General features: G+C 43.9%; 1 protein-coding gene across 1 annotated transcript; it reads left to right on the top strand.

The window, feature by feature from the left end:
* Positions 1-1,272: 1,272 nt before the first annotated feature.
* susd2 (sushi domain containing 2) lies at positions 1,273-24,695 on the top strand. Its single transcript, XM_061260450.1, has 15 exons — positions 1,273-1,416; positions 1,858-2,056; positions 2,182-2,330; positions 2,452-2,619; positions 3,822-3,996; positions 5,556-5,757; positions 7,068-7,153; positions 9,024-9,292; positions 9,889-10,032; positions 11,040-11,198; positions 12,170-12,421; positions 14,318-14,596; positions 15,002-15,178; positions 20,791-20,887; positions 23,083-24,695. The coding sequence occupies exons 1-15, from the start codon at positions 1,368-1,370 to the stop codon at positions 23,117-23,119; spliced, it is 2,442 nt and encodes an 813-aa protein (XP_061116434.1). The 5' UTR covers positions 1,273-1,367; the 3' UTR covers positions 23,120-24,695.
* Positions 24,696-26,683: the final 1,988 nt, after the last annotated feature.

Genomic DNA, 26,683 nt, shown 5'->3' with positions numbered 1-26,683 from the left:
AACTGACTCCGGAGTACAACACTTTTGATCCCTGCCAGATGAGGCATCAGTGCGTTTTTGGTTAAATAAATTTGACAGTGACACCAGACCTGATAGAATTTCTTCAGAAATAGCATGTTAGTCTAATCTATGCGAGCAACATGCAGCCGTGTCAAAGCAAACTGACCTTTGTGTGTTGTGTTGGCTGCACCACTGTCCTCTCGATTGGCAATGGTGTGTTGATATACTTTGAGGTGCAGTAAGATAACTCGCCTGCGTAGTCACGTTTTCAGTGCTAGGTAGGTAGCATCATATACAGGAAATCAATATATTATGGCTTTTGACACATTGATAGTATCTCCATGATATGTCACTTTTGTAAAGGTGCGTTGTCTGTCTCCTAGGTCAGTATAGTGGAAGATTCCCATCGCACTGCTGAAACAGGCGCTGTACTATCAGTCTGTATCACTGATAGTACAGAAAGTATAATGGTACAGAGACTGTACCACTCAGGGCTGAATTCAATTCGCCATGAACAAACATTTAACCACTTTTGTTCAAATTGCTTAGATCTGCAGAATGAGCAGAGATTATGCATTTCCTTATAAAAGGTTGGCATTTAGCGTGCGCACTTTCAGATACTTATCTTATCCAGATACTTATCTTTTACAGACTTGGACAGGTTATATTGGTAAATGCAATCTATGTATACAACTGAAGATTTACCTTGCTCAATGACGCAATGGCAGTGCTGCAGGTGAGACTTGATATGCATGACAATATAGAAACTTGGGAAAATATTTCAGAATGTAAAGCCTTTTTTTATATAACCCTTTTTAGCTTATAATGGGCGGAGGGCTCCCCTGGATGCATTGAGCTTGGGTGGGGGGGTCTTTGGATCAGAAAAGTGGGGAAAGTCTTAAAAACCCCTGACCTACAGCATCAAAGTAGTTAATTTCTATGCACATGAAAAGCGTGTTACAGTTCCCGTTAACGGGTTCGAAGAACCCGGGTTCCGTAGGGCAATGGCGAAAACGTCAAAATAGCCTGGCAGACAAAATATCCGTTACGTTTTGATTCCCATTAATCATAACTATCACAACGGAAACATGTTTACTTGAAGTTAGCTAAATTATGAGCAATCGCTTTTCTTAGACACGATGTATGGCGGCGGAATAATTTATTGTGTTATCTGCATGACCCTTGGAACAGTTGCACAACTACGTGGATGAATAACTTCACTTGAAACGGTGCAGAATCATTTGTTGCACAGGCGCGGTTCGTCATGTTAGCTAGCTAGCGAGTTCTCATTAGTTCGTCATTTAAAATAAATAACACATAATATACATTTTGTTTAGTTATTTGCGTGTCCTTTTACTGCAACGAATATGTGGATTGAAGTCATTTTTACGTTATTAACCACATCGAGAATTTATGGTAAGCTGGTGATGTGTCGGTCTGTCTCAGTAGGCTAATTGTCATGCCACTATGTACAGTTCGCTGAATCTTTCTTCGCACAAAACACGGCTGTTTACTCAGTGCCCTGCGAGCTTTCGTATTGTTCTCTCTGTGAACTTTGAAAATGCTCTTTCCCTGTACTTAGTGAACTTTCGGTACATACTCGTAGGCTCTTGCATTCATGGACAAATTTGTTGTGTTTGATGTGCCAACATCTGTGTTTGCCCAGTGGCAAAGGTTTATTGTATATTCGATTTAATCGCATAGCTCTGTAATCATCTCAGCGACGTATAGTTGGTTCCATGTTCCTCTGTTCAGTATATATATTTCAATCGTTTGTCGAAAATAAGTTGAATTAAGAATTGAAAGCACAAGAGTAAAGCGTACTGTTTATTGTTGTTGTTGTTTTTCTCTTTACAGCGCAGACATGTGCAGAGCAGTGTGGGAAAAAACTGGGCTCCTGCTCGTGCCATGCAACATGTGTTTCTCTACAGAACTGCTGCTCAGATTATAGACAATTCTGCCTGGCGATTTCTCCTTACTCCGGCGCAATGTTAGGGGGAGCTGACTTCACTTTCCTGGATGTAACTTTTGACGTGGGTTCAAAAATACTCTGCCGGTAAGCAGAGGAAATCCGCCGCCACAATAGAACATGTTGACCTCGATGAGGACACAAGCTCAGTAATGCTAAGGCCGGCCATTCATTTGATAGACGCGTTACGTTTTTGTTCCTCCAAACTGCAGGTTCAATGGTGACATTGTAGTCGACGGTTACGTGGATGAAGATGGCAGTGGTCACTGCATTTCACCTTTGGTGCTCGAAACGGGATGGGTACCGTTTGAAGTCTCGACCGATGGCGCTACGTATAATAGACAAGGGGCTTGGCTATCAGGTGGGAACTGCGGTCGGAGCAGGGAGCAGGGAGGAAGGAATCGGGAAAACTTTGTTTTGATCAGAGGGCAACAGCCCAGTGCTCTGTGACTGCTTTGACATTTTCATGTGCATTTGACTAGTGCATCCTGGGAAACTGAGTGCTGATTTGAAAGCCACCCTCGTGAATGCGACCCAGTGGCAGTACTATGGCACCCCCGACGTTGAGGGAATTCTACGGATGACTTGGAACACCTCTCTCATCAAAGCAGGCAATGTCAGTGTGGAGCTTTGGGGATATAGAGAGACAGGTGAGTAGGACAATGCCTTTAGCTATTAATATTTAAATGGATGTATTTTCTTTGTACAGCAGCAGGGCAAGGTGAAATGAAAGAATTGTGTTCAATATTATTTTGGCACAAGTGTTGAAAATATGTTTACTTTTCTTTTAAAATGGTCAAGATTGTAGGCTACTATCAACTAAAAGGTTCAGGTTATTCTGTTCTTTTACAGTAGTTTTGGCCTTTATTAGGGGTGCCAAGTACATGACTAGTTTTGATTGCTGGAGACGGGGGATAGAAGTACAAAACACAACTCACTCTAGCAAAAATACCTTGGTGTAAGTTGTGACATTGGGAAATACATTACTGCACACTTTCTGATGCTTCAAAGACAATGTGAATTAAAGTGAAATGAACATTACATGGCATTTATTTGGCAGATGCTTTTATCCAAAGCGACACACAGTATATGTAATATGTATGTGCATACAGAAGGTCAGTAGAGTAACTACAGAGCAGGTCAGATGACGTAGAATTCACATTAATCAGTTGCCTGCTGCCATTAGGTTCAGTTACAAATGTGACACAGATAACAAAGATAACGGATTTATTTCACCATGATGCAATTAACATTTTGACCCTGTATGTATGTACCATACAGATAAAGATATCAGTTTATGATAGTATGAGTAAGTGTTCATAATTTGTAAAGCTTTACTTGAACTATAAGCCATAAAAATGTACAATGTAGCATAACCCCTGTCATAACTAAACATGTCTTACATTTTCTAACAATTATACTGACATCATGTATTTCATATTTGATGGTATTTATTTTTTAAATCTGCTTTGTAAAATTGACTGTATGCATTGTGATATATACTGCTATAATTTTGTCATGAACTGTAATACCGTACGTAGTCATAACTGGTTGACATGTAGGGCAATGTCATGTCACACTTACTTTGTTACTTGTATAAAATAAGCATGAAAGGCTTGCATGTCAGGTGTTCTCCTGCCGTTGCCCTTGATCAAGGCACTGGCCTCAGAACTGTACTGTGGCTATCTACTGCTCCGAATGACTACAATGGGTATCATATATATACAAGGACAAAATACCCCATGGGGTTCAATAAACTATAACTTAAATGTAATCCCTTTGAAAGAACTTGTATATACTATATATATTTTTAGTTAGCGCATTGATATTTCTATGTTGGGACGTACGACAGGTGAGCCCTACTCCAGTTCCTGGATGCCGGAATTTAAGTACTTGTACACTCTGGGGCGAGACCTTCCCAACAGTGGCGAGTTCAGCTTCACTCCTGAACCCATGAAAAAGCCTGTGTCCGATTGGGAGCTTGGATGTCTCCGAGTGAGCAGTTCTTCAGAGCCTGATGGAAAAAGGTATGGAATGGAATGGTGGTCTACACACTTGGAAAAAAGGGGTCTGAAAGGGTGCTTTGGCTTGTCTACGATGGGGAACCTTTTTAGGTCTTTATGGAACCCTATATGACGGGTGTGAAAGGTGCAAAAGCTCCCAGAATGAATTATTCTTCCCCATAGAGAACCCTTGATCTAGATCTATGGAGACAGGTGCCTTTCTGAACCCTTTCCTCTGAGAATGTAGCAGAGGTCATGACAAGGGAGCTAAGGTCTTTTTATTGTCCAGCAACAGAGCGTTGCAGTGACATTTGGTTTATACTCCAGGCGACTGTCCTCTGTTGTGATGGAAACCATTGTTTTGGATATCTGAATCTTTCTTAAGAGTAACAGCCATTCATAACAGAGAATCCTTGAAATCAGTGCGGTCATAGGCACAGGCATTGAGTCATGAGTACTCCCCATTGCATGTATGTCATATGGTCTGCCCAGGGATTCAGCGACGTCCCCCTGCTTTTCATTTATCAAGGGCAAGTCTCAGATAATATAATAATACCCAAAGGCTAATGTTTAAAGCCACGCTAGTGCTTGACTCCAGGAAACTTAATGTCAGTGCCAAGAACCATGTGTTGGACTCAGTCCGTCTGTTTGCTCCACCCTTGCAAAGTTCACTTGCAAAGTTCACTGGAGAGAATGGAATTCTCTTTTGCACTGTGCAGTCTAGGAGACTGCAATGAAAATGAACTTAATCTATTATTAATCCATTATTTTGCTGCCTGCAGTCATTATGAGACTGCTGGGACAGATTGGTGAGGGCTTGAGCAGTTCCATAGCTTTTGCATTTAGCTTGTGTTTTGGGAACCCTACGTGCCATAGTCTTCATGAACTTCACACGTCCTGATAGTTCCACCATCTGGAGGAAATCTGCAGACATTACAAAACTGTTTCCTTCCCCCACTTCATAAAATGTTAGAAAACCAGTGTGGTAGGAGTCGGTCGTAGGTCCGTGTTCCTCGAGTTGGGCGATGGTGATTATATTGTTCATTCATTCATTGATTATCCTAACCCGCTTATCCTGAACAGGGTCGCAGGGGGGCTGGAGCCTATCCCAGCATACATTGGGCGAAAGGCAGGAATACACCCTGGACAGGTCGCCAGTCCATCGCAGGGCGTGATTATATTAAAGGTTCCATATTGTGGAAAATGACATTCCCCTTTCTATGTGGATTATAAATGTTTATTAAAACACTGTGAAAGTTTCAAAAGGCACAGTTTAGTCTGTTCACTCATTTGCATGGCCCACCTCGTAGCCGGGACAAATCACTGTTCAGCTTGTTGGAGCTAGCCAGCCAATCAGAACAATGATATCAATGAGCCTTAAAAATACAGTAACTAAAACTGCCTGTTTTTGGTAAAGCTCAAGAGAGGCACTGGGGAATGGGCGTGTAAAACTGGATAGAGATTGTTTTTGGTACTTAAAACCACACAAAGGTCACGTTATGGATACCTTATGGTATATGAAATAAAACGCTGGAAAGCTGTACAGTATGGGACCTTTAACAGTCAGGATGTGGGTTGTTCAGGGACGTAGAGGCTGTGTGGAGCGAGGACCACGCCCTGGCCTGGCACCTGGAGGAGAAGTTTCGGCAGGACTCGGCCGGCTGGGCCCTGGAGAAGTGTCTGCAGTGGGATAAGCTGGAGCGGGCACTGCCCCAGTTCCTGAACGAGACCATCGACTGCCCCTGTACCCTGGCCCAGGCCAGGGCCGACACAGGCAGGTTTCATGTAAGGACCCGATCTCACTGTGGTGCTGTTCAAATGTGTATAGTACTGGTACACACCAGACCTGGGTCAAATACGTTACCGTTTTTGATAAAAAAGTTTTTAGGGCAGCCAGCAGCCTAGTTGCTAAGGCACATGACTGGGGTGCGGAAGGTTAGTGGTTCAAGCCCCAGTGTAGCCATGATAAGATCCGCACAGCTGTTGGGCCCGTGAGCAAGGCCCTTAACCCCACATTGCTCCAGGGGGGATTGTCCCTTGCTTAGTCTAATCAACTCTAGGTTGCTTTGGATAAAAGCGTTGGGTAAACATTATTATTATTATTATTATTATTATATGCTTTGCTAGGCCTGTCTGGGATTGAAATTGTATTGGAACCTATGAAATACTCTCACAAAGTGCAAACCCCCCCTTCTGGTCCTCTTCATTAGTCAGTTGTACCAGGCAAGATCAATAGAGCACAGAAAAGTATTAGAATCCAAAAGTAATGCTGTACTGGTATTCTCTTGCTGCAGTGCAGGGGTGTCCAGTCTACTCTGAAAATGGCCGGCGTGGGTGCAGGCTTTTGATTTAGCCCTAAGACACCTGATTCTACTTATCAAGGTGATGTCGTGCTGGGATCAAATAAAAACCTGCACCGACACTTCCTTTGTATCCTACAGTATCCACACAGTTAGCAAAATGTTCTAGCGGCAAAATGTTCTAGCGGCCCTTATCAAATAAGGTTGAACACTGCTGTAATGCGTTAGCTGGAATTTATTTGAAAGGAAATACATATGCTTTAATAAAAAAGGGACTCTTAAGAAATTTCAGATTGTTCAGTGAAAAAACATCCTTCCCTGTCAGGATGTAGGGGTCAGCATTAACATCACTGAGTGAATTAACCTCAAATGGCAGATTTATTGTTTGATACCATTTTTGGCATCTTTCATTCTTGGACAAAAAAATGCACCAGTTTATAGTCATTGTTGGGCAAGTTTAATTTCCTCATAGATTAATGCCTCCTGATTTAAAAATGTATATTAAATGTCAGGTTCTATTTTTAGCTTATCTGTAGAAATTAGCGGAGGCTCTCTCAATGGGTGGGCCTAGGAGTAGGAAAAGGAGCAAGGAAAAGAAAAAAAGAGGTGAAAAATAAGAGATTGGAAAAAGCTCAGTGTTGCAGAGAAATGTCTTTCTGCTAGATTTAGCTTCAATAATTCCATCTCGCAAATTCGCACTGCAGAATAGATGAAGGGGAGCATGCAGCAGAATTGAATTCAATTTGAAATTTCCTTTAAAGATTTTTCATTCATATTCTGTCCTTTATATTTCAGACCGACTATGGGTGTGATATCGAGAAGGGGAGTGTGTGTACGTACCATCCCGGTAGTGTTCACTGTGTCCGAGCCATTCAAGCCAGGTGAGGGGACAAACCTGCAAGTCGCACATATTCATTCAGTCAACAAACAATAAAACAATGAATTTCCATTCACTGCCTATGTAGTTACGCATTTTTAAATGAATGGATTATCTTTATTTGTTATTTCACTATTCTTTCTCTCAACACAATGTGTACACCTCCGCTCTCCAAAACTCAAATCATAAACCAAAGCTCTAGTCTTAAATGGATCTTAAACCTTGACTGTATTTGATGTGTATACTCTGTACATAAGTACATAGTCATGTTGCTGAGGCAAAAAATAATTTGAACTTTGGACCTTTCATTACCCCGGTTGTAACGGTATTGCTTGTCTTGGACATTGGAACCTTCATTTCTATTTGGGCTGTCAACTTCGCTAGTTATCTTGTGCAGATACTGTAGCATTTTACAGCGTAAGAATGTCTTCATCACTATGTAATTAGTCTGGATCAAATGAGGTTTGATTACTTATTGATCACTTGTAATCTGTTATTTGATATGTTTTATAATATGTACAATATATCACTGAGATAAGTTATCATTATGAATCTTGGTTCCATTCACCTTATCAGTATTGGGATTAGCTATTCTAAGTCTATTACACCATGAGCATTTTTCTCAGTTGTGAAGATCCTGTGTCATATCTAGTTAGTCAGAGAATAGTGTCACTTTTTTTGCAAAGAAGAAATTGGAAGCAGAATGAGTGAGTAACACATCTCTGTGTGCCACTTGTGGTAGTCTTTGCTCATGTTTTTCACAGCTGGGGAGATGGTGCTGTGTTGATATCAGCACTTCAAAAACAAAAAAATAAGTCAATCTCAACAAGTGTTTACCATCTTATTTCTAAGGCGAAAATATTGCCAATGAGGTGAGAGTTGGTCGATGGTCAACGTGGTGACAGAATTTAACTTTTCTAGCAAACCTTAAAAACAAGATAATATGTTCTACTTTAGAGAAGAATATACCATTTTACGCCTCATTTCTTGCCAAAGACACTTGTTAAGACAGACTTTCTTGCAGTGACTAATGAGCTTTGGGATGGGGCCCAATAACCATGGTTACATTACATTACATTATATTATTGCCATTTGGCAGACGCTCTTATCCAGAGCGACATACAGTTGATTAGACTAAGCAGGAGACAATCCTCCCCTGGAGCAATGCAGGGTTAAGGGCCCTGCTCAAGGACCCAACGGCTGTGCGGATCTTATTGTGGCTACACCGGGATTAGAACCACCGGCCTTGCGTGTCCCAGTCGTTTACCTTAAACGCTACACTACAGGCCGCCCCCTGGTTCTCCTGCGTAGATTTATAAAAGTCTGTCTGTCCTGCGACGTGTCCTACTTTCCTCTCCTCAGTGACAGCTGGAAGGCAGCTGCTGCCTCCAAGGCTGCAAACAGCTGGTCAGCCCGCGGGTTCAACTCAGTCAACCACAGATGTGTACTGTACATGCCTGTCTACAGGCAGTTATTTATACTAGATTTATATTAGATTTTCTTTTTAAATGCATTGAAGTGAAATGCATAAGAATGTATATCCATGTTACCTAACTAGTTTGATTGTCTGTCACTATTGCATTACATTACATTATAGGCATTTGGCAGACGCTCTTATCCAGAACGACGTACCTCAAAGTGCATACCCATAACCAGGGACAAGTGCGCTGAAAGACTCTAGTGGGAAGTACAGTTTCAAGTGCTAAGAATACAACAAAGATAAGCACTTAGTAATAATGAAACACACTATTAGTTCACTAGTTGTAAAAGTAGCTGCCTTCCAGTTGTCACTGATGGAAGGATAATAGCTTGTTACAGGAACTTCAGCCACACTTAGTGGTATCGAGCTTGAGTGCCCCTCTTCGTTTCTCCAGCCCCAAGTACGCGGCAGGCCAGCAGTGTTGCTATGACAGTACAGGGACACAGGTGCTGACGGGGGATTCGATCGGGGGGAGCACCCCGGACAGGGGGCACGACTGGGGCTCCCCTCCCTTCAAGAAACCCCCCCGTGTCCCGGGGTTGTCTCACTGGATCTACGACGTCCTGAGCTTCTACTACTGCTGCCTGTGGTCCGACAACTGTCACTATTACTTCACCCACCGGCCCTCCAGCGACTGCAGGACCTACCAGGCCCCAAAACCCGGTGAGAGTTTCACAGTGTTAAAGCATCAATCCATACATTTTTCATATTCAAAAAAGTAACGTATCTGATGCATTCTCACAATGGCATTTGTTTGTAGCGATATCGATGCAATTGCATTTTTGCTTCGTTATATGCTGTTTTCCACTGGCGACGTCGGAATGTGACATTCCTACCACATATTCACAAAATCCCCTTGGCATAAGACGCATGTCCTTAACGTAGTGTATGACAAAGAAAGTTGTACAGTTAGTTTTAAAGATCAGCCGTTATCACTCCAGTGACTGATTAAAAGATATGGTCAAAATGATAAATAGAAAATAATTTGTTATTTAGCTGACACTTTTATCCCAAGTGACTTACAGTTGTATAGACTAAGCAGGGGAAAATCCCCCCCAGGGCAGTGCGAGGTTAAGGGCCTTGCTCAAGGGCCCAACAGCTGCGTGGATGTTATCGCAGCTACACCGGGGCTTGAACCAGAAACCATCCGGTTTGCAGTCATGGTGAGCAAGCTGAAGCCTAACGGTTTCCAGAGTCTGCAGCGAATCGATGATTATCATCTTGTCAGGCTGGGGTTTATTTTACCTCTCGACCCTCAGGTATCGCGTTTGGTGACCCCCACTTTGTGACGTTCGATGGCTTCAGCTACACCTTCAACGGAAAGGGGGAGTACTACCTGGTGCTGGCAGCCGAGAAGGGCCTCACTGTTCAAGGGAGGACAGAGCCTGTGAAACTGCCCAATGGTGAGTGACCCTGGCCTCAAATGCCCCCACTGAGTGCAGGGTCTGACAATTACTCCCCTCCGTCCACTGAGCCGCAGGGGATGTCTGAAAACGCCACCACTTAACAGAGGTGGAACATTTACGTTTAATTTGCTATTTTGCCGATGCTTTTATTCCAAGTGACTTACAGTTGATTAGACTAAGCAGTGGACAATCCCCTCTGCAGCAATGTGGGGATAAGGTGTCTTGCTCAAGGGTCCATGTTTAGAAAGTAAAAGTCCTCATGGGTGTTTTGCTCCAATCACGTGGATTTGCTAAATCCCGGAGGGAGAAGTAATCTGTGAAATCAGTTAGCTGAGTTCATGGGTGGAGGAATCGCATGACTGGACTTTTACTTTCTGACCTTTGGACTCTTCACCTCTGTCACTGGACTTGGTGGCTGAGTCCCTGATTCATTCTGGGCCGCTGAGACGCAATCTGAAAGGGAAAAACGGTGTATCTCCTTGCGATTAGGGTTTGTTTTTGTTTTCTTTTTTCTTACTCTAGCCTTGAGATTCTCAGTGTTTACATGGCAGTTGGTGTGGGAGAGTCATGGGAAAAAAGTGCATTGAAAGTGAAGAAGAAACCTAGATTGTAGACTAGAATTGGTTTATTAGCCTAGGTTTTGTATACGTTACTGCAGTGGTTCCTGGAGATCTACCATCCTGTAGGTCAGGAATAATCAAATCACGGTCCTTGAGGTCTGAGAACTGCCCTTTACTTGGCAGTCAGGTGTGAAGACATTCAGGCCAATTGGTTGCACTACTTGTTCAGGTAATTACCAGGCAGAAAAGAAAACCAGGGCCAGATTTGGATTTGAGGTCCAGATTTGATGACTGCTGCTGTAGGTTTTTACTCCAACCGTTACAAAGCACATTCAACAGCTAGGGTTGAAAAGGATGGAAGATATCCAGGAACAGGGTAGGAAACAACTGAGTCACTGTATACACTGTGGAAGTCTTGAACAGATTCTGTGTGAACCCGTCCAGGTACCTCCACCAATGCCACCAGACTGTCCGCTGTGGCGATGCAGGAGAACGCCTCCGATGTCATCGAAGTGCGCCTCACTGATCGTGAAGATCATCTGGAAGTGCTGAAGAACCAGGAGGTCCTCACCTTCTCCCAACAGAGCTGGCTAGACCTCAGAGGTGAAGAAGACCGTCACCCTTTCTTTATTTTACAAACTATACCTCCAAAACCACTTGAGAGATTCTGCCCGATTTTTCACGTAAATCTAGCCTGTCAGTCATAACAGAACAGGTACGCGGTTTTACTGTCTCTCGAGATTGGGACGTGTGATAAAGGATAATCTGACTGTGCTCTATAAAAGATAAGGAGCAGCTAGCCTCATTATACTCACTGTCTCTTATCTGGAGTGACAAGGTCGTCCTGATAGTAAGTTCATGGAGTAACTTGCATAGCATAATAGCAGCAAGAATAAAGGCATGGAGACAGAGTAGCAACTTAACCGTTAAGCTTCAAACAAAAAAAACCTTGCTAAGCTAAGCATGCCTCTGTTTTATCATAGGGGGATCATAAAAGTAGTGGGGTTTTTTTAAGCAAGCGACAGTGTGAATTAAACCAACGATCTTGGAGTTGGTCCTGTTAGCCTGCTCTCCTAATCATTATGCTACATTATACTTGCAGAACAGCCCACACCAGACTGTGATTTCTCTAAAATGTCCACTGCCGGGTATTGCTTGGTTTCAGCATGTAGTGTACTTCATGTGCAGCTGGAGCAAACACACCGTCCACTCTCGGAAATAAGGGCACGGCAGAGGTATATTTTTGTTCTTTAAGGAACAGATGTCCCAAATGTACCCTGAAAGGTACATTACTCTAGAAATAATGACCTTTTATGAACAAAAAAGCCATTAATGATTCATCTTTTGTAGCTTTTTTTTTGAGAGTGGAGGAGGAGGAGGCACTCGTGCAGTGAGGCGAGACTATCCATGGCAACTGAAGCCCGTCCTCCCTGGGCGTGGCTCCCAGCAAGTCGCCACTGGAGGGTTCAGGGTTAGATTAAAGACCATCGGGCGAGCCACGACACCATTTGAGGAGGCCCGTTCTAGGTTTTTTTCTAACTTGTGTTCTAAACCGTGCTGCTGTCCCGTTCTAGGTGTGTTCGTCTTCTCCCCGGTCCCGCAGAACGTGACCGTCATGTTCCCCACGGGGGCCGGGGTGGAGGTCCGAGCCCGCGGAGGCGCCATGGCGACCACTGTGCTCCTCCCCCAGGACTTTGAGAACCACACCCTGGGCATGCTGGGCCGGATGAACGGTGACCCCAGTGATGACCTGGTCTCTAGCAACGGGGAGGTGTTTCCCCTCAACCAGACCGAGGCTGAGGAGCTCTTCCAGTTCGGAGCGGGCTGTGAGTAAACGGGACCGTCCTGAGCATTACATTACAGTAATTACATTACATATTACATTGCAATACAGTAATAACATTACATATTACATTAATTATATTACATTAGTTATTACATTACTTATACATTATTATTACATTACAGTTATTGTATTACATTGCATTAGTTAGTACATAACTAACTAACTAGTGTAATTTAGCTGAGGCTTTTATACAGTTGATTAGACTAAGCAGGGGACAATCCCCCATGGAGCAATGTGGCCTTGCTCAAGGGCCCAACAACTGTGCAGATCTTATCGTGGCTACACTGGGGCTTGAGCCAACAACCTTCCTGGTCCCAGGCAGGCACCTTAGCCACTAGGCTACAGGCTGCTCCTGGGATTCCCCAAATTGTTTAGTAGCCAGCCTGGTGAGAAGAGTAGCCAACTTGGAGTGTTGCCGGCGGGGAGACAAAATTGTTCCCATTACATCGTCTTTCCTAAATTAACTGGCAAACCTTGAATATGTGTCTAAAAGTAGCTGACCGAACGGATGTCTGCGGTCGGGCGTTTAGCCGACTGCTGGCTCTCCGTGCCTGAGTGCCTGGGCAGGTCTGAAACGCAGAATCCTAGACGGAAACGGGGGGATGCTGTTCTGAATCATCAGTGAGGGATGTGGTTCCACATCCACGCCAAAGCCGTGTCATGTGCCAGTGCGATTTACCATCGCTAGTGGTGCTGTGGTTGGAGCTGTTGCTTCTCAAGAAGGAGGTTCTGGGGTCGATTCCCAGCCAGCCAGATCCTCTCTGTGTGGAGCTTATCTGTATTCAGATGCTTTTGGGTGCTTGGGTCCCCCTCAGGCCAGTTGGGGTAAAGCCAGGTGCAAGGCTACCAAACTGTGAACGTTAGCTAACATTTAGCACGAGTGTGACACGGACACTGGACAGGATTTAGAGTGATGTCACAGACTGCAGCCTGATGGTGGAAAATCGAAATGTCCACCTTGTAGCCAGACGAAATCCAAGCGTTTGGTACAGACGGTGTTCAGTTCGTTCCAGAGCTAACCAGCCAATCAGAACAGAGGTTAATTTATAATGAACCTTGATGTCACAGTCACTAAAAAACAGACTGTTCATGGTAAAGTTCATGAGGGGCGCTGAAGAATGGCGCATGTAAAATTGGATATAGATCGTTTTTGATACTTGAAACCACACAAACGTTGTCTTAAGGATATCAGGACCCAAAATGAATAACAGGAAAGGTGTACAATTTGGGACCTTTCAAGACATGGCCTCCAGAAGAAGGCATAAAAACTGCTCTGTCTGCTTACACAAGTTTTGACGAGCTCTTTAAAAAGCTAGGCGGGAATGAAACAGCCACCGTGTACATGTTCCGCAGTCGTACGTTTGGTCGGGGCGTGGAAAGCGAGTGGAAAGTGCTGCTGATGGTGTGAGTGAGTCAGTCTGGCCGGCATTCCCGATTCCCGCCCCTGCCAGACTGATCGTTAGCATTCCTCTGTGATCCGGCTGTGGAATCCCCCCATTCCCCCACCCTCTGCAGACTCTCACACCGCAAGGCTGGCTGGCATCGACTGGGCATGCCAAGGTGGCATCCAAGACGTGATTGGCTGTATTGTGTTTATCGAACCACAGAAATGTGGGCCTATTAAGCAGATGTACTGTACACCACATGATTTGTTGATCCTCGTTAAAGCTAATATTGTGTATTAGATGTTTAATGCTTGGGATACGAGCATATGGTAACGTTTTAACTCATTTATTTTTTTTATTTTTTTTTCTTGTCCTGGAAAGTCTGGCCGGTGATGTGACTACTTCAAAGCAAACTGGCACACCTGACGCGGGACATGGCAAAACCAGGTTTTAGCTCAGGCTGAAGTGTACTTTTTTTATTCTTGGTCTAGGGGCCATCACAAACGAGACTTCCCTCTTCACGTACGACACCACGCATTTGCTGAACGAGTACTACTTCTCGGCGAAGCACGACCCCGATTTCATCCCCGCGTTTTCGCTCAGTGAGGACCCGGACGACCCACTCTACGCCAACGTGTCGAGAATGTGCTTGGGCCCAGGTTCCTGGTTCTGCAAGTACGACGCCTTCACCAGCCGCAGCCTGAAGATGGGCAACTCCACCATGGTGTCCTTCACCAGTCACATGTCTGCCATGAGAGACCTAGAACCTGGTATGACCTGCACTCCGGTATACTCACTCACTCACTAAAATATCAGCAACTTCATTGTGTGCGTGTGCGTGCGTGTGTGTATGTGTGCGTGCCAGACCTTGGTAAAACACATGATTGTTTTGGATTCAAATACTTTTCTGTGCTCGATCGAGCCAACGAAGAGGACCAGAAGGTGGGATTTGCACTTTTCATAGGTTCCAGTACACCGTAAGCTCAGTAAAACAAGTATTTGACCCAGGTCTGGTGTATATAAGGAACTCTAGTACGTGACCATTTCAGCTTTGAAACATTTTACAACCATTTTTAAAAATTGTAATCAATACCATAATCGCACAATTTAATCTTTGACAAAGCGCATGATGTGTTTGTGTGGAAAGTAGTGTTTGTGTCTCTTTTGTCCCTCAGTTGTGTCCTGTGGGTGGCTGGCCCCACCCAAGAATGGGAGGAAAGAAGGTACCCGGTATCTGGAAGGGTCAAAGGTCAACTTAAGCTGCAACAGTGGTTACCTTCTCCACGGCCCTGAAGAGCGCAGCTGCCAGGGGGATGGGGTGTGGTCGGGCGAAGCCACGCAGTGCATCTCCGGTAAATCCTGGCCGCTGGTCCCGTTTTTCAGTCCATTTTACCTTGTCTACTTGCCCCTGAATGTCAGTAACACAGGTGTTTTAGGTCTTTAGCAGGTCCCAGGACTTCCAATAATAACAATAACAATAATAAATTGCATTTAATGTAATGTAATATTGAATGCCGTAATAACTAAACTACTTATTTTCAAAAGCATTTAAGAGGTTAAAGGATTCCAAAGAGCTCTCGCCTGCTTAGTTAGACCATTAAAAAATGAAGCAAAATTGCTTGGCTTGGCCTCTAGCTCCGTTTTCTGAATGGGAACCACCTGTTCTCTCAAGAAAAGCGTAGTGAGAAGCCTCTACTGTGAGTTTCCACTGCCAGGCTCCTTGCTGGCCAGCAGGTGGCGGTGTTTCCCAGGGAAATGGCAGCCAAGTGCTTGTGGACTGGACTTGTGCCCACACTGGTCTCATCCGGCTTCTCATTCATCCTCCCTCGCCCGCACACTCCAACTCCTTTTACCATCTGTTCCTCACCACAAATGACTGCGAGATTTAGCTCCTTCTTACTTTTATTACTTTTCCAACCAAAGACTTCCTCCGTATAAATCTACTGGATATAAATCTGCTTGGGTATATTTCCCAGTTTTGTATCAGATCTGGACGACCTCCACCAGCCCAGTGATCAGCCGTGGGATAAGAATGAATCATAGGTCGTAAGGCCTGAAGTGGTCACGGGGTGGCCAGCTTCTTCAAGCTCTGCAATATTTGCACCAGGTCAATGATTATTGAAGCTAATGAGCTTTTCTAATCAATGTGTTCATCTAATTAAGCAACAACCAGCCCGTGTCAGTGTTGCTGCAGTTGTACGCCACAGTGGAGCCTGTTTTGGCAGGCTAGGAAGTTTTGTGTTTTGTAACATTACTTTTTTTGGGGGTTTTGCACTCCATGGGCTGAGAAGTTGCCTTTGGATCCCGATTTCGACATACGGGGCCCAGTTTAATCCACACTTACGCTCAGACTTGGGTCAGCTGCTCGGTGTTGTCTAGTTTCTGAAAGAATCTGTTTCCCAGAAGGGAACTATGAACTATGCAGTTAACGCCTCAACTCCCAACAGGGAGAGAGATTTGCTCCGAGATACCGGGAACTGTGTGTGGGACTGCGAGAAATGCCCCAGGAGAAGGGCAGTTATTTAGTTATTGTACATTGTGCACATTCCGTGACAGTGCTGGGTGTGCTGCACACAGCACCCTGACAGATCGTACTCCTCTGTTTAATGTGTACGGCGTTTTCAGAAGAACCTGTCAGGGGCAAAAATAATTGGTGCTTTGACAAAAGAAAATAACTTACGTAAAAATCAGTTGGGCTACTTCTCCCACTCACAACATAGTACATGCTGTTTCAATAAGAAACGCAAACAACATGAAAACTGTATACAGCAAACAGGCAATATATTTTGCTGGCATCTACAAGTCGCTAATGAGGGTTGACAAGCAACTACGCCAAGTTGTGAATAAATTGTATTTTTACCTGTCAAGATGGCTACTGATATTGATATTAATATTTTGCCGTGAGTGTAATGGAACAGAGCTAGTGAATATTGCCTACTTTAATTACAATTTATAGTCATGGGCATTCTCCTCTCTCAAGCTTCCAACAGTATGTATGCGCCTGTGCAATTTTACGAGTGTTATGGGTACTGATTATTAATTTTAATGTCCTCGGCAGGAGATGATGCTCATGCGTGCAGGGTACACCGTATTCCTCCACTCCCTGAGCAAATGGGAATGTTTTTGAACTCAGAAAATAAAACCTCCGAATGAGAATTTGAGGTTATATAATTTACCACATCGGCCGGGTTGAATCAAGCGTTTTCGAAAGTAATATTTTTGGCGCGGAAGGTAATTTCATCAAAACGGGAGATGCTTGCTAGCAATAATGGTGTTACGGTTTTAATGGAATTCTCAACTAGAGTGAAGTGGGGAAAGGTTTTGATGAGAAGGATGTTCGCCCCGCCGTAGCGAACTGAGAAGGGATAAAAAGAGTTTTTGTTGGGGTTTTTTTTGCCGTGTCCCCGAGGAAGCCGATGCTACTGAAAGCGGTGGAAACAGGTTGCAACAGAAACAGGGTTTCAAAAAAAGAACAGAAAGAGCCAGCGTCGTTTAAAGTGAGTCCTCTATCTTTCCCTCCCTTTGTGCGAAAGCCCTGCGGGGGGAAGAATCTGGAAGGTCCCTATCCAGGGAATTCTGCATAAACAGGGCTTTATGATTAAAAGAGAGAAATCCAGCGATCCGCGCAACAAAGGGAACGAAAGCTCATCCGCGGATTAGCAACGAGCCGAGAAACGAGACGGTCTGTGTGACACAGCCCACAGACGAGAGCGCTTCGCTCTTTATGCGCGCCCACATGAAAAACAGGTGACTTATAGTCCCTTTTTGATCAGCTGTTGACTGTAAGCTCGCACGGTGTCTGTGTACGAATCTAACTGAGGGGGAAGATGATGGAGCGGTCTTCCCCAAACCTTTTATGGGCCTCAAGATGGAACCGTGTGGACTTGTATCGAACCCCTGTGGGGTAATTTGTCCTCTGCATCTGACCCATCCTAGTCACTTAGGAGCAGCGGGCAACCACCGTGCAGCGCCTGGGGAGCAATCTGGGGTTAAGGGCCTTGCTCAAGGGCCCAAAAGCTGTGCAGATCTCATCGTGGCTCCCCCGGGGCTTGAACCGGGGTTTGAACCCGTGGAGTTCCATGTCGCATGCTGTGCTGTGGTGTGACACCCCCCATCCCCTTCCCCGTCCCCGTCCCCATCCCCTGGTGGTCATATAGGGATGATGACCTGTGTCTGCTCCAGGGCTTTGCCTGTTCACCCCTCTCTCACCACTTGCAACTGTTCTCTCAGGCATTTATCCCTGGGTGTCCTTAAAAAACTGAAATATGTTCGCAATGATCCCCCCTGGTTAAATAAATGATATTCAGAATAAATTAGTTTCAGAAACAATGCCTTGTTCGTCTTTGTCCATTCCCCCGGTCCGGTCCCGATGCAGCTGCCATTGGGCCCAGTTAGCCAGAATGCGCCAACATCCTAACAAGCCTGATTATGCTGGGTGCTTCCAGCCCTACCCAAAATGCTCATGTACCTCTCTCATCCGAAAGCTTTGTGAACAGAAACCCAAAGGGCTGTGTATTCATGAGCGGTTTGTGTTCTCCTGACGGAGCGAAGGACCCAAAACTGTGCCTCTCGGCTGACTTCTGATCTGTAGTCACTCGGTGGGTGAAACCGAGTCTGTTGATTCCAGAGCTCCGTGGGCGGCTTGCTGGGAACTGCTACATGCTGTTTGATAAATTCGTAATGCAGGGCTCTACTCTTAACATTTTTTCCCATGTACTCCTAACATTTTTGAGCACACTAATGCATCCCAATCCCAAATTGCTCCTTAATTATTTTTCCAGTTGGCACCAGAGGCTCAGTATACACGCTACTGTGTGAAAACAATATTGATTGGAGGGGAATAGAAAATTGAGAGATATTTGATCGGAGTCCACTGGCACATGATAAAATGGATGGAAAATACTTTTTGTGGTTTTTACAATTATTACAAGTATTGCAATTTTGTCTTCGTTTTGGGAATATATACTTTAAGACGTGTTCGTGTGGTTATGAATAATTGACTAAATTGAGGAAAAAGTTCATTTTCATTTCAGCTTTAAAGCTTGTCCTGGTGGCTGCACAATTAGCAGCGCAACTTCCAGCTAAGCTAATATTCTAATTTATTATTCTGGCCTTGGCTGTTACGAGCATACATCAGACCTCTACAGTGCTTCACTTCTAGGCACATATGCTCCTGAAAACTGTGTACTGTGCGATGACTGGAAACTCATTTGGGAGCACGTTTACTAATTTGGATGTATTGGTGTGCTCCAGAATTTCTATTTCGGAGCACAGGTGCTCCTTGGGGATGGGGGTGGGGGGGAAGTTAGCATAGAGCCTGTACCTGCTCACCAGTTACTCGATCGATCAGTCCATTCTCCCCGCAGTGAGATTGTCACAGACCACTTTGCACACAGTATCCGTGGACAGAAAATGAATTAAAACAACAATTACGTGGCATTAGCAGAGATTGAGGCTAATGTGTGAGGATTATGGGATAAGCTGGTGCTGATATATACTGCTGTTGTCGCCCAGAGGCTAACAACATGCGCTGGAAGCAGCGTAATGCTTCGCTGGGGCCCAGGAGGGCTGAATTGGGATCAGTGGATTTAGACTGTGTTGGATCTCCAGGGTGCAGGCTTGACAGCAGCTGTCTAAGCAGCCGAACCACAGCTACTGTGTCTGTGAAGCCACCCCATATCGCTGGATCAACTGGAAACTTTGAAGAAGCTTGTGTGTGTGTATGTGTGTGTGTGTGTGGTGTTGGCATTTGAAATTAATTTGCTGTAATGCCAAGTAAAGCTGTGGGAAAGACCCCAAAATTTGATAGTGCAGTTTAAGGAGTCTGCACTAACTGTAGGACCCATCACAAAAAAATGCCTTATTACAACAAATTTGAAATGTATGATATGGCATAATGAATTATGTATTCGTATATTTAACTGCTGGAACTTAAAAGGAATTAAAATGGTAAAAAGGCAAAACAATAAGTAATTGTAAATCACCCCCAGAGAATGTGAGTTTGCTTTGGTGAACCAAATGCACGGGTCTCCTTGGGGTACACATCTGTACAACAACACTGATTTTGTTGTAGCTTCACTTGCCTCTGGCACTAATGAAGTTAAATGCACCTTCTGTAAGCCACTTTGGGTAAAAACTGTTCCTAAATGCCTAAATTAGGGATTTTAAGCTGTATGTGGAAAGTAAAGGGGCCTACTGGACTATTTGTTTTGTTTTTGGTACTTGCAGCCAAAAACTGTCTCTTGGATGCATTGTTGTTAAAAACTTGCCCTTTTCATGTCCTGCAAATGCATCACTGGTGACAAACTACCTTGCCCATTTCAGAGGGTTCCCCAAATGATTAGCCTGCCCGGTGAGAAGAATTGGCAGCTAGGCGTGTTGGTGGCTGGGAGACATATTTTTCAGATGACATTCATTCACAAGTTAATTAGCAAAATTGTTCAGATGACATAAAGTTTTACAATGTTAATTAGCGAAAACCACCAGTCCCCATAAATGTAGTGATTTTGTGTTTTCAAACTGATTGAGGGAACAGAAGTCTGTAGTTAGCTCATTAGCCGGCAGCCAGCACTTGGGGATCTCCTTGCCATTTCCAGTAGGTTTCTGAAAGGCGTAATGGTGGTGGGGGGTGGAGGGTGGCGAGGCATTTTGGGCCCATGGAAAGATCTCCCATTTGGGCCCACCACCCCAGCCCACTCCATCCCAGAATTACTGTCCCCCACACCATATATTTGAGCTTCTCTGTCAGTCAAGGCCCTTGGAGTCCTTACCCTCTCCACCCCCCGCCCAAGCGCAAATCTAATCTGGAGAGACCACCCCTGTCCCTCTCTGAGCTTTTAAAGAATTGTGATAATGTTTGCATGGATTGTCTACCAGTTCCCTTGAGTAGAACAGTAGAGTTTGTTTGTTGTTTTGGCTGCTCCTTATCGCGCATGGAAATTGTAATGTGTGTGTGTGTTTTCAGATAATGTCCTCGGGATTGTGCTGGGCAGTGTGTTCGCCTCACTTGCACTAATTGCCGCAATTGTGGTTGTCGTACACACCAACAGGAAGCGGAAAAGGTGAGTGACGTTACATCACATTCATACGTGGGCTCGCATTCTGTTCTTTCCAGTGTTCCTGTCGTCCACAGAGACTGAAGTGTTTTCAGATGTTATGGAAATAAGTTCTTGATGCAGGATTCTGCTGGTATTGCACAATAAAATGAAGATGCACTCCACACTGGCACATAGTCCTCTAAAACCAATATTCAAGTGAATGGGTGACAACAGTTATTTGCTGTTATTCAGCCAGCCTACTGCTTACATTTAATTTATTGAAGTAGACTGAATAGGACTGTGAATATCTGCTACTGTCATAATGGCACTGATGATGGCTTGAAAGGCTTGCTTTATTTGTGCTTTTTCTGTTTCACCTATTGACCTGAGGGCTAGCTATCAACATAAATACGTCTTTTAGACCTCAATGCCTTATTTTGGAATTGTACTGGCACCATCTTTATTTTTATAACTGCAAATAGTTTGCATGGGTAGATATTTTCATTCTTTGGGTTACACCGCTGTGACAAATCAGTATAAAGCCATTCATTGTACTGACATGCAGCTGAGCCTTAGAAAATGCACTGGTAGTTTGAACATGATTGCGGCCGGTGGAACTTTGGGGGAACAGCTCCACTTACCGCGATTGCTGAACCTTTGAACCGAGAAACCTTTAAACGTGTCAGGATGGATTCCCACCTGTTCGCCAGTCAGTCTGTGTGAATCACGGGAAATCAGAATTTTATAGTTCCGATCTCAGCGGATCACAACAACGCCCATGCCCTCTAGATAAACGCTTATCGTACCCCTACAGATGAAGGAAAGGTGTTTTTTGTTTTGGGAGGGGGGGGGCGGAGAGACCAGTAAAAATCGGCCGTTATGTTACTGGGTCTCTTTGCTCGCACTTCAAACGAGGTTTGAATCGTAATTGTCGCAGGTGAGCGTAATAACCGTGTCACTCACGCTACCTGCTCACTGTTTCCGGAGGCAGTTTGCCACCACGGAAAGTTCTAGAATTTCAGCCTGTGAGGGGGGAAACTAGCACACCTGCTTCCACTTTAAAGTGCCCCCCCCCCCCAAATCCCAAATCTTCTCTGAGGGAACGTCTGCAGGAAAAAGCAGGGTCAAAGGTCCACACCTGTAGAGAAGAAACACACGCTACAGGGCTCTCTCTCCCGCACAGAGTCTTCTCAGAAGGTTGGTCTGCAGTGACGAGACCTAGTCCTCCTTCTTTGACCTAGGTCAAATACACCTTTAAAATACTTTCAATATTCAGACACTAGTAAAATAAAAAAACACTCCTGGGAATTTTTAAATGAAAAGAAAACCTGGTTCTGAACATTTTCTGTGAATAGATGATTTTTGAGATTGTTGGCATTGCTGGCATATCATTTACGGATTTTTACCGATGTCGACAGGCAGTTGGTTTTTAAAAAATGATGTGACTCAAGTGCGGTACTCCCGGGTCAGCCCTGGGCGTCGGGTTTCTGGAAGTTTTGTGCCCCCCTCCAGACAGCAGCCTGTTTCCCAGCAATAGCATGTCTCTTCAGGCCCAGGCAGGCCCCTGCCCATTGGGGGGGGGGGGGGGGCACCGTGGGGGGGCTGAACTGTTAAGTGGCATTATTACTCCCTCGCGGGCTCATAGCAGATCAAAGTCACCTGAACCTTCTGACATGGGGCTCAGAAGGTGGAGAACAACCCAGAGAGCCATGAGGTGACAAGTGGGACAAACACAGCCAGCACCCCCAACTGTCAGATAACGATGGAGATCTCCTTGAGCTGCTAATTAGTAGAACTAGGTGTGCCATATTAGGGTTGGAGTGGAAACCTCCAGGATGGTAGATCTCCAGAAACCGGGTTGAGCAGTCCGGCTCGAGCTGTTGAATGAGGTGTGTTTTTTTAGGGTTGGAGTGAAAACTGGAACAGAGGTGGGAATCCACTGCTGTAGAATGTCTTAAGATTTAGGTCTACACAGATTTTACCTGGTTTTACTCATCAGTTTTCCGGCTAACTCAGAAATCCTGCTTTGTAAAATAGGGCCAAGATAGGGTAGGATATCTTAAATTTGCATATCTGCTTTGTGCTTTTATCTCAAATGTATTGCACGTTAAACATCGTTCACCCTATTAAAGCCTTGTAATTTCTCCTTTTATCTTGTTTTATTGACTATTGAAGATTCCCTTGTTTGAACTGTGTTGTCTTTCTTATCTCTCTTCTAGAAAAGCGGCTGAGATTCAAGAGAAAAGTGATCTTTGAAGAGTAGATGTACAGACATCCCAAGCAGTCAAACATGCTGTACTCATGTTGTTGTTCAACACATTGTTTAACAGGAAAAATGTTATGAATAATATTGCACACTCTATCTTGAAGTGATACATTGGCACATAGCATTGATCCATGTCACTTCAGTACATGCTGTATATGTTTCGACTTTGCATAGGACATTATAAACCCAGACTTACAGTGCAGTAAGCCATGATGGTGTTGCTTATATCTACATTTTTTCATACATAACTTTTTTCATACATATCTAAAACAATGAAGGACACAGAGTTAACATATTTCATATGTTGATTGTTGGTATTTGTTGCCACGTTTTTAGTTTTGGTTGACGTTGCAACTGCTGACTTGGCATGTAGGTCAAGTTTGGAAGCTGTGTCTCTCGGTGAGATATACAGTATAGGCAGTTTCAGTAGCAGCTAATTTGGTTTATTTTGGAAAATAAAAGCTAACGGGATGTGTACTGTAATGGCGCATCACTCACAAGCCCAGCGGTCCCTCCCTCTGAAACCACGATGAACAGCAGTTTCCGATTGGTTGCCTTGTATGTCAGCGTGTGTTCTGCCTGTAGCAGTTCTCCCAATTCAACTTCATGGCAAGGCATCAGTCGGCTTTTATTAGGAAAGGCTGCCATGGCAACTAAAAAAAAATAAAAAATAAAAAAAAGCCAGTTTTTGATGTGGAAGCTCTGACTTGCTGGCTAGCATGCATGCTACTGTACTTTGTCCAAGTGAAAAAGTGCACAAAATGTGTTTTTGAAATGTTTTTTTGTTTTTTTTTATTCTTGGGAGCCATGGTATTCATGGTTGAGCCATGTACAAACAGGAAAGTGTTAATTCTCTTCATACAGTATTCAACAAAGGTTCTTGTTTTTTATTTTTATTCCATGTATTCACACATCAGTTTAGCTTTGATTTGAGAGGAAGGCAGCTGAACAGTGCTCAGTTGTTCAGAACTGTGAAATTCAGAAACGCACAGCAAGTTGTATGGACAGGAACTAAGTATTGTAATGAAGTATTTGGGCTTGAATTAAATTGTATTTCACTGTACAAATTCTGGACATGATCTCAGCTGCTATGCTGCCAAAAAGTGAAAAGCTTGCAACACAGTGTTCCTCCTGCCAGAATTTCTATTTTTATATGTGGTCACTTATGTTTTATATAGATTATTGCAACAAATGGTAATGTGCATTTGACATAGTCAGTAAATTTTTTGGCAGGGCTGCCATAGTATTTTTGGAATGGAAAGTGCAGTTTGATAACTCTACAGTCCCTAAGATACACTCCAGCTTTGCCTTTGAACTGTTATTCAGTGGAAACCTAAGCCATAGAAACTGAATCAGTTATTTAAAAAAATATTTATAAAAACTAACTAAATAAGGTATTTTCTCACTTATTGTTTGATTGTAGTATTTTTAATTAATTAGAGCTTTTGCACTAATATATACTGACTGGATTTGTAATTCAGCTGTGGCCTTTAATAATTAGTTGTTAAAATTCACATAGGCTGTCAGCTGCACTGTAATAGGCCAACAGTACAAGCGCCCTGGTTGTGAAACAAATCGTTTTCCTTTATGCCACGGTTGTGTGGAAACTGGGAAATAAAAAAAGAAAATAAAAGTTTCAATGGACACTTGTTTTTGTTGTTTTTGTATTTTTCCATAACACCATCACCCATTTTCGCTTGAAATACTGAAGGGAAAACAAGACTGACGTAAACAAAATCCTAACCCTTCGAGGTAACTTGCGAAGTATGCGGTTTCTGTGACTTCCTTTTCAACTCTTGATGCATGACTCTTATTTTGCCCACAAACAGATTTGACCTGGGGAAGCGCCACAAGTGTGTAGCCTGCCGTAATGGGCGAACGGGCCGGAGGGGAAAATGCGAATGGCCCGGGCAAACATCGAGGTTGCGCTCATCTCCAATTACCCGTGGGTCGCAGTTTGCCACTTTGAACTGGAGTAACTCCTGCTTTCGGAGAAACCGACTGCGGGGAGGTAACGGGGAGGGGACTGGGAAGGGAGAGAGGAGCGCGGCTGATCTCCAGGAGCGATAGCCTCTGCCGCTGGGAGGCCGCAGCCCGCTGTAATTGAAATAATCTGCCTGGGTGGAAGTGAACCTTTGAAGTTACGCAACCGGGGCGAATGCACGGTCCATTCCACACCAGCTGTGCTGCTGTAGCCCTCTGGATCCATTAGTCCCAGAGGGACTATGCACACCTAATGCAGGCAGGTCCATGGTAATGGGGGCCACAGCGGATGTTGGTGGTGTCAACATAGACACGTGCTGCGCGCTGTACCAGCGCGCCCGGACAGTGCGTGCGTGTGTTTGAGTATGAGTCGTACCCCTGCTGAAAAACTGCTCAAACTAGGTTTAGAAACAGCTGGTAGCTGGTTGATCGTTTCAGGCCAGCACCCAGCTTGATATAGTTTGCTGTAGACATAGTTTGACCAGCTCAATTTTCAAGCTGGCATAGCTGGATTTTACAGCGGGGATGTAGGCCTACCGCACAAACAAGGATACGATGCAAAATAAAAATGTCCCTCTCAGTGGTAGAATGCATCATTTTGGTGGTACCCTATTTATTAATGATATCTGGGTGGTGGGAATATGATTAAATATGAAACAGCCATTGTTCCACATATGAAGTTAGTATAATAGGATAATATAGCATTTTTTCTGAGAGTGATGCCTTTTCAGATGTTGCATTATTGTACATGCCTTAACTTTATGCATTATGCAGATTTATTGTTGTATGACATTAGTTCACTCATCATACGTCTGATATGACAGGCAAAAGCACAAAGGTTCAAAATTTTTCCCAACCTGTTAAAATGACTAATTGGCTGGGACAGTTAGTATGCCTATGAACTACTTAGTATGCCATTCCACCAGAATATAGGGCGGAAATTAGTTATCATTTATATTTAGTTTTCATTATTTCATTATTGTTATTCCATATTTCTTATTTGTCTTCATTTTTGGTAATACAGCATTTTTGTATTCCTCTACATAACACTGATATTCCTCACTACTCTGTCTGTGGATAAGCATCTGCTAACAGAATGTAATGTAATGTGATGTAATATGTTGGCACTCTCATTTTGTCTAATTGAAAAGCTATCTGTTGTCGGGCAGTAGCCTTACTTCTCTTGAATATAGCTTGTAGAACGTCATCATCTGTGTTCTCCACTAAACCAAGGCCACCGCAATCTTTTTCACTTAACTTTTGCCATTACGTAACCCCCACAGCAAAGGACATATGTTTTTTGTCATTAGACTTCACAATCCAGATCTTGAAGACTTCTCTCTCCTGTCCCTTTAATCAACGGAACTGCTCAGTTCCAAAGCGGGAACAGATTTTGGCTATTAGTCCATTTGGGTTTGGTTGCACTGTGGTATTCATAGCCCTCCTCTGTTCTTGGATTTACTTCCAATACCAGATTTTGTTAAGTACTCAAAGATTTTTTTTTCCCCCAAAAGTTTTTTTTGGGAACTACTCTAAAATATTTTTTTAATACCATTATTGTTCACTACATA

Source organism: Conger conger, chromosome 11, assembly GCF_963514075.1.
Source record: "Conger conger chromosome 11, fConCon1.1, whole genome shotgun sequence".
Taxonomy (NCBI): domain Eukaryota; kingdom Metazoa; phylum Chordata; class Actinopteri; order Anguilliformes; family Congridae; genus Conger; species Conger conger.
Note: the sequence above shows the minus strand (reverse complement) of the source record. Positions and strands in the feature narration are given on the sequence as shown.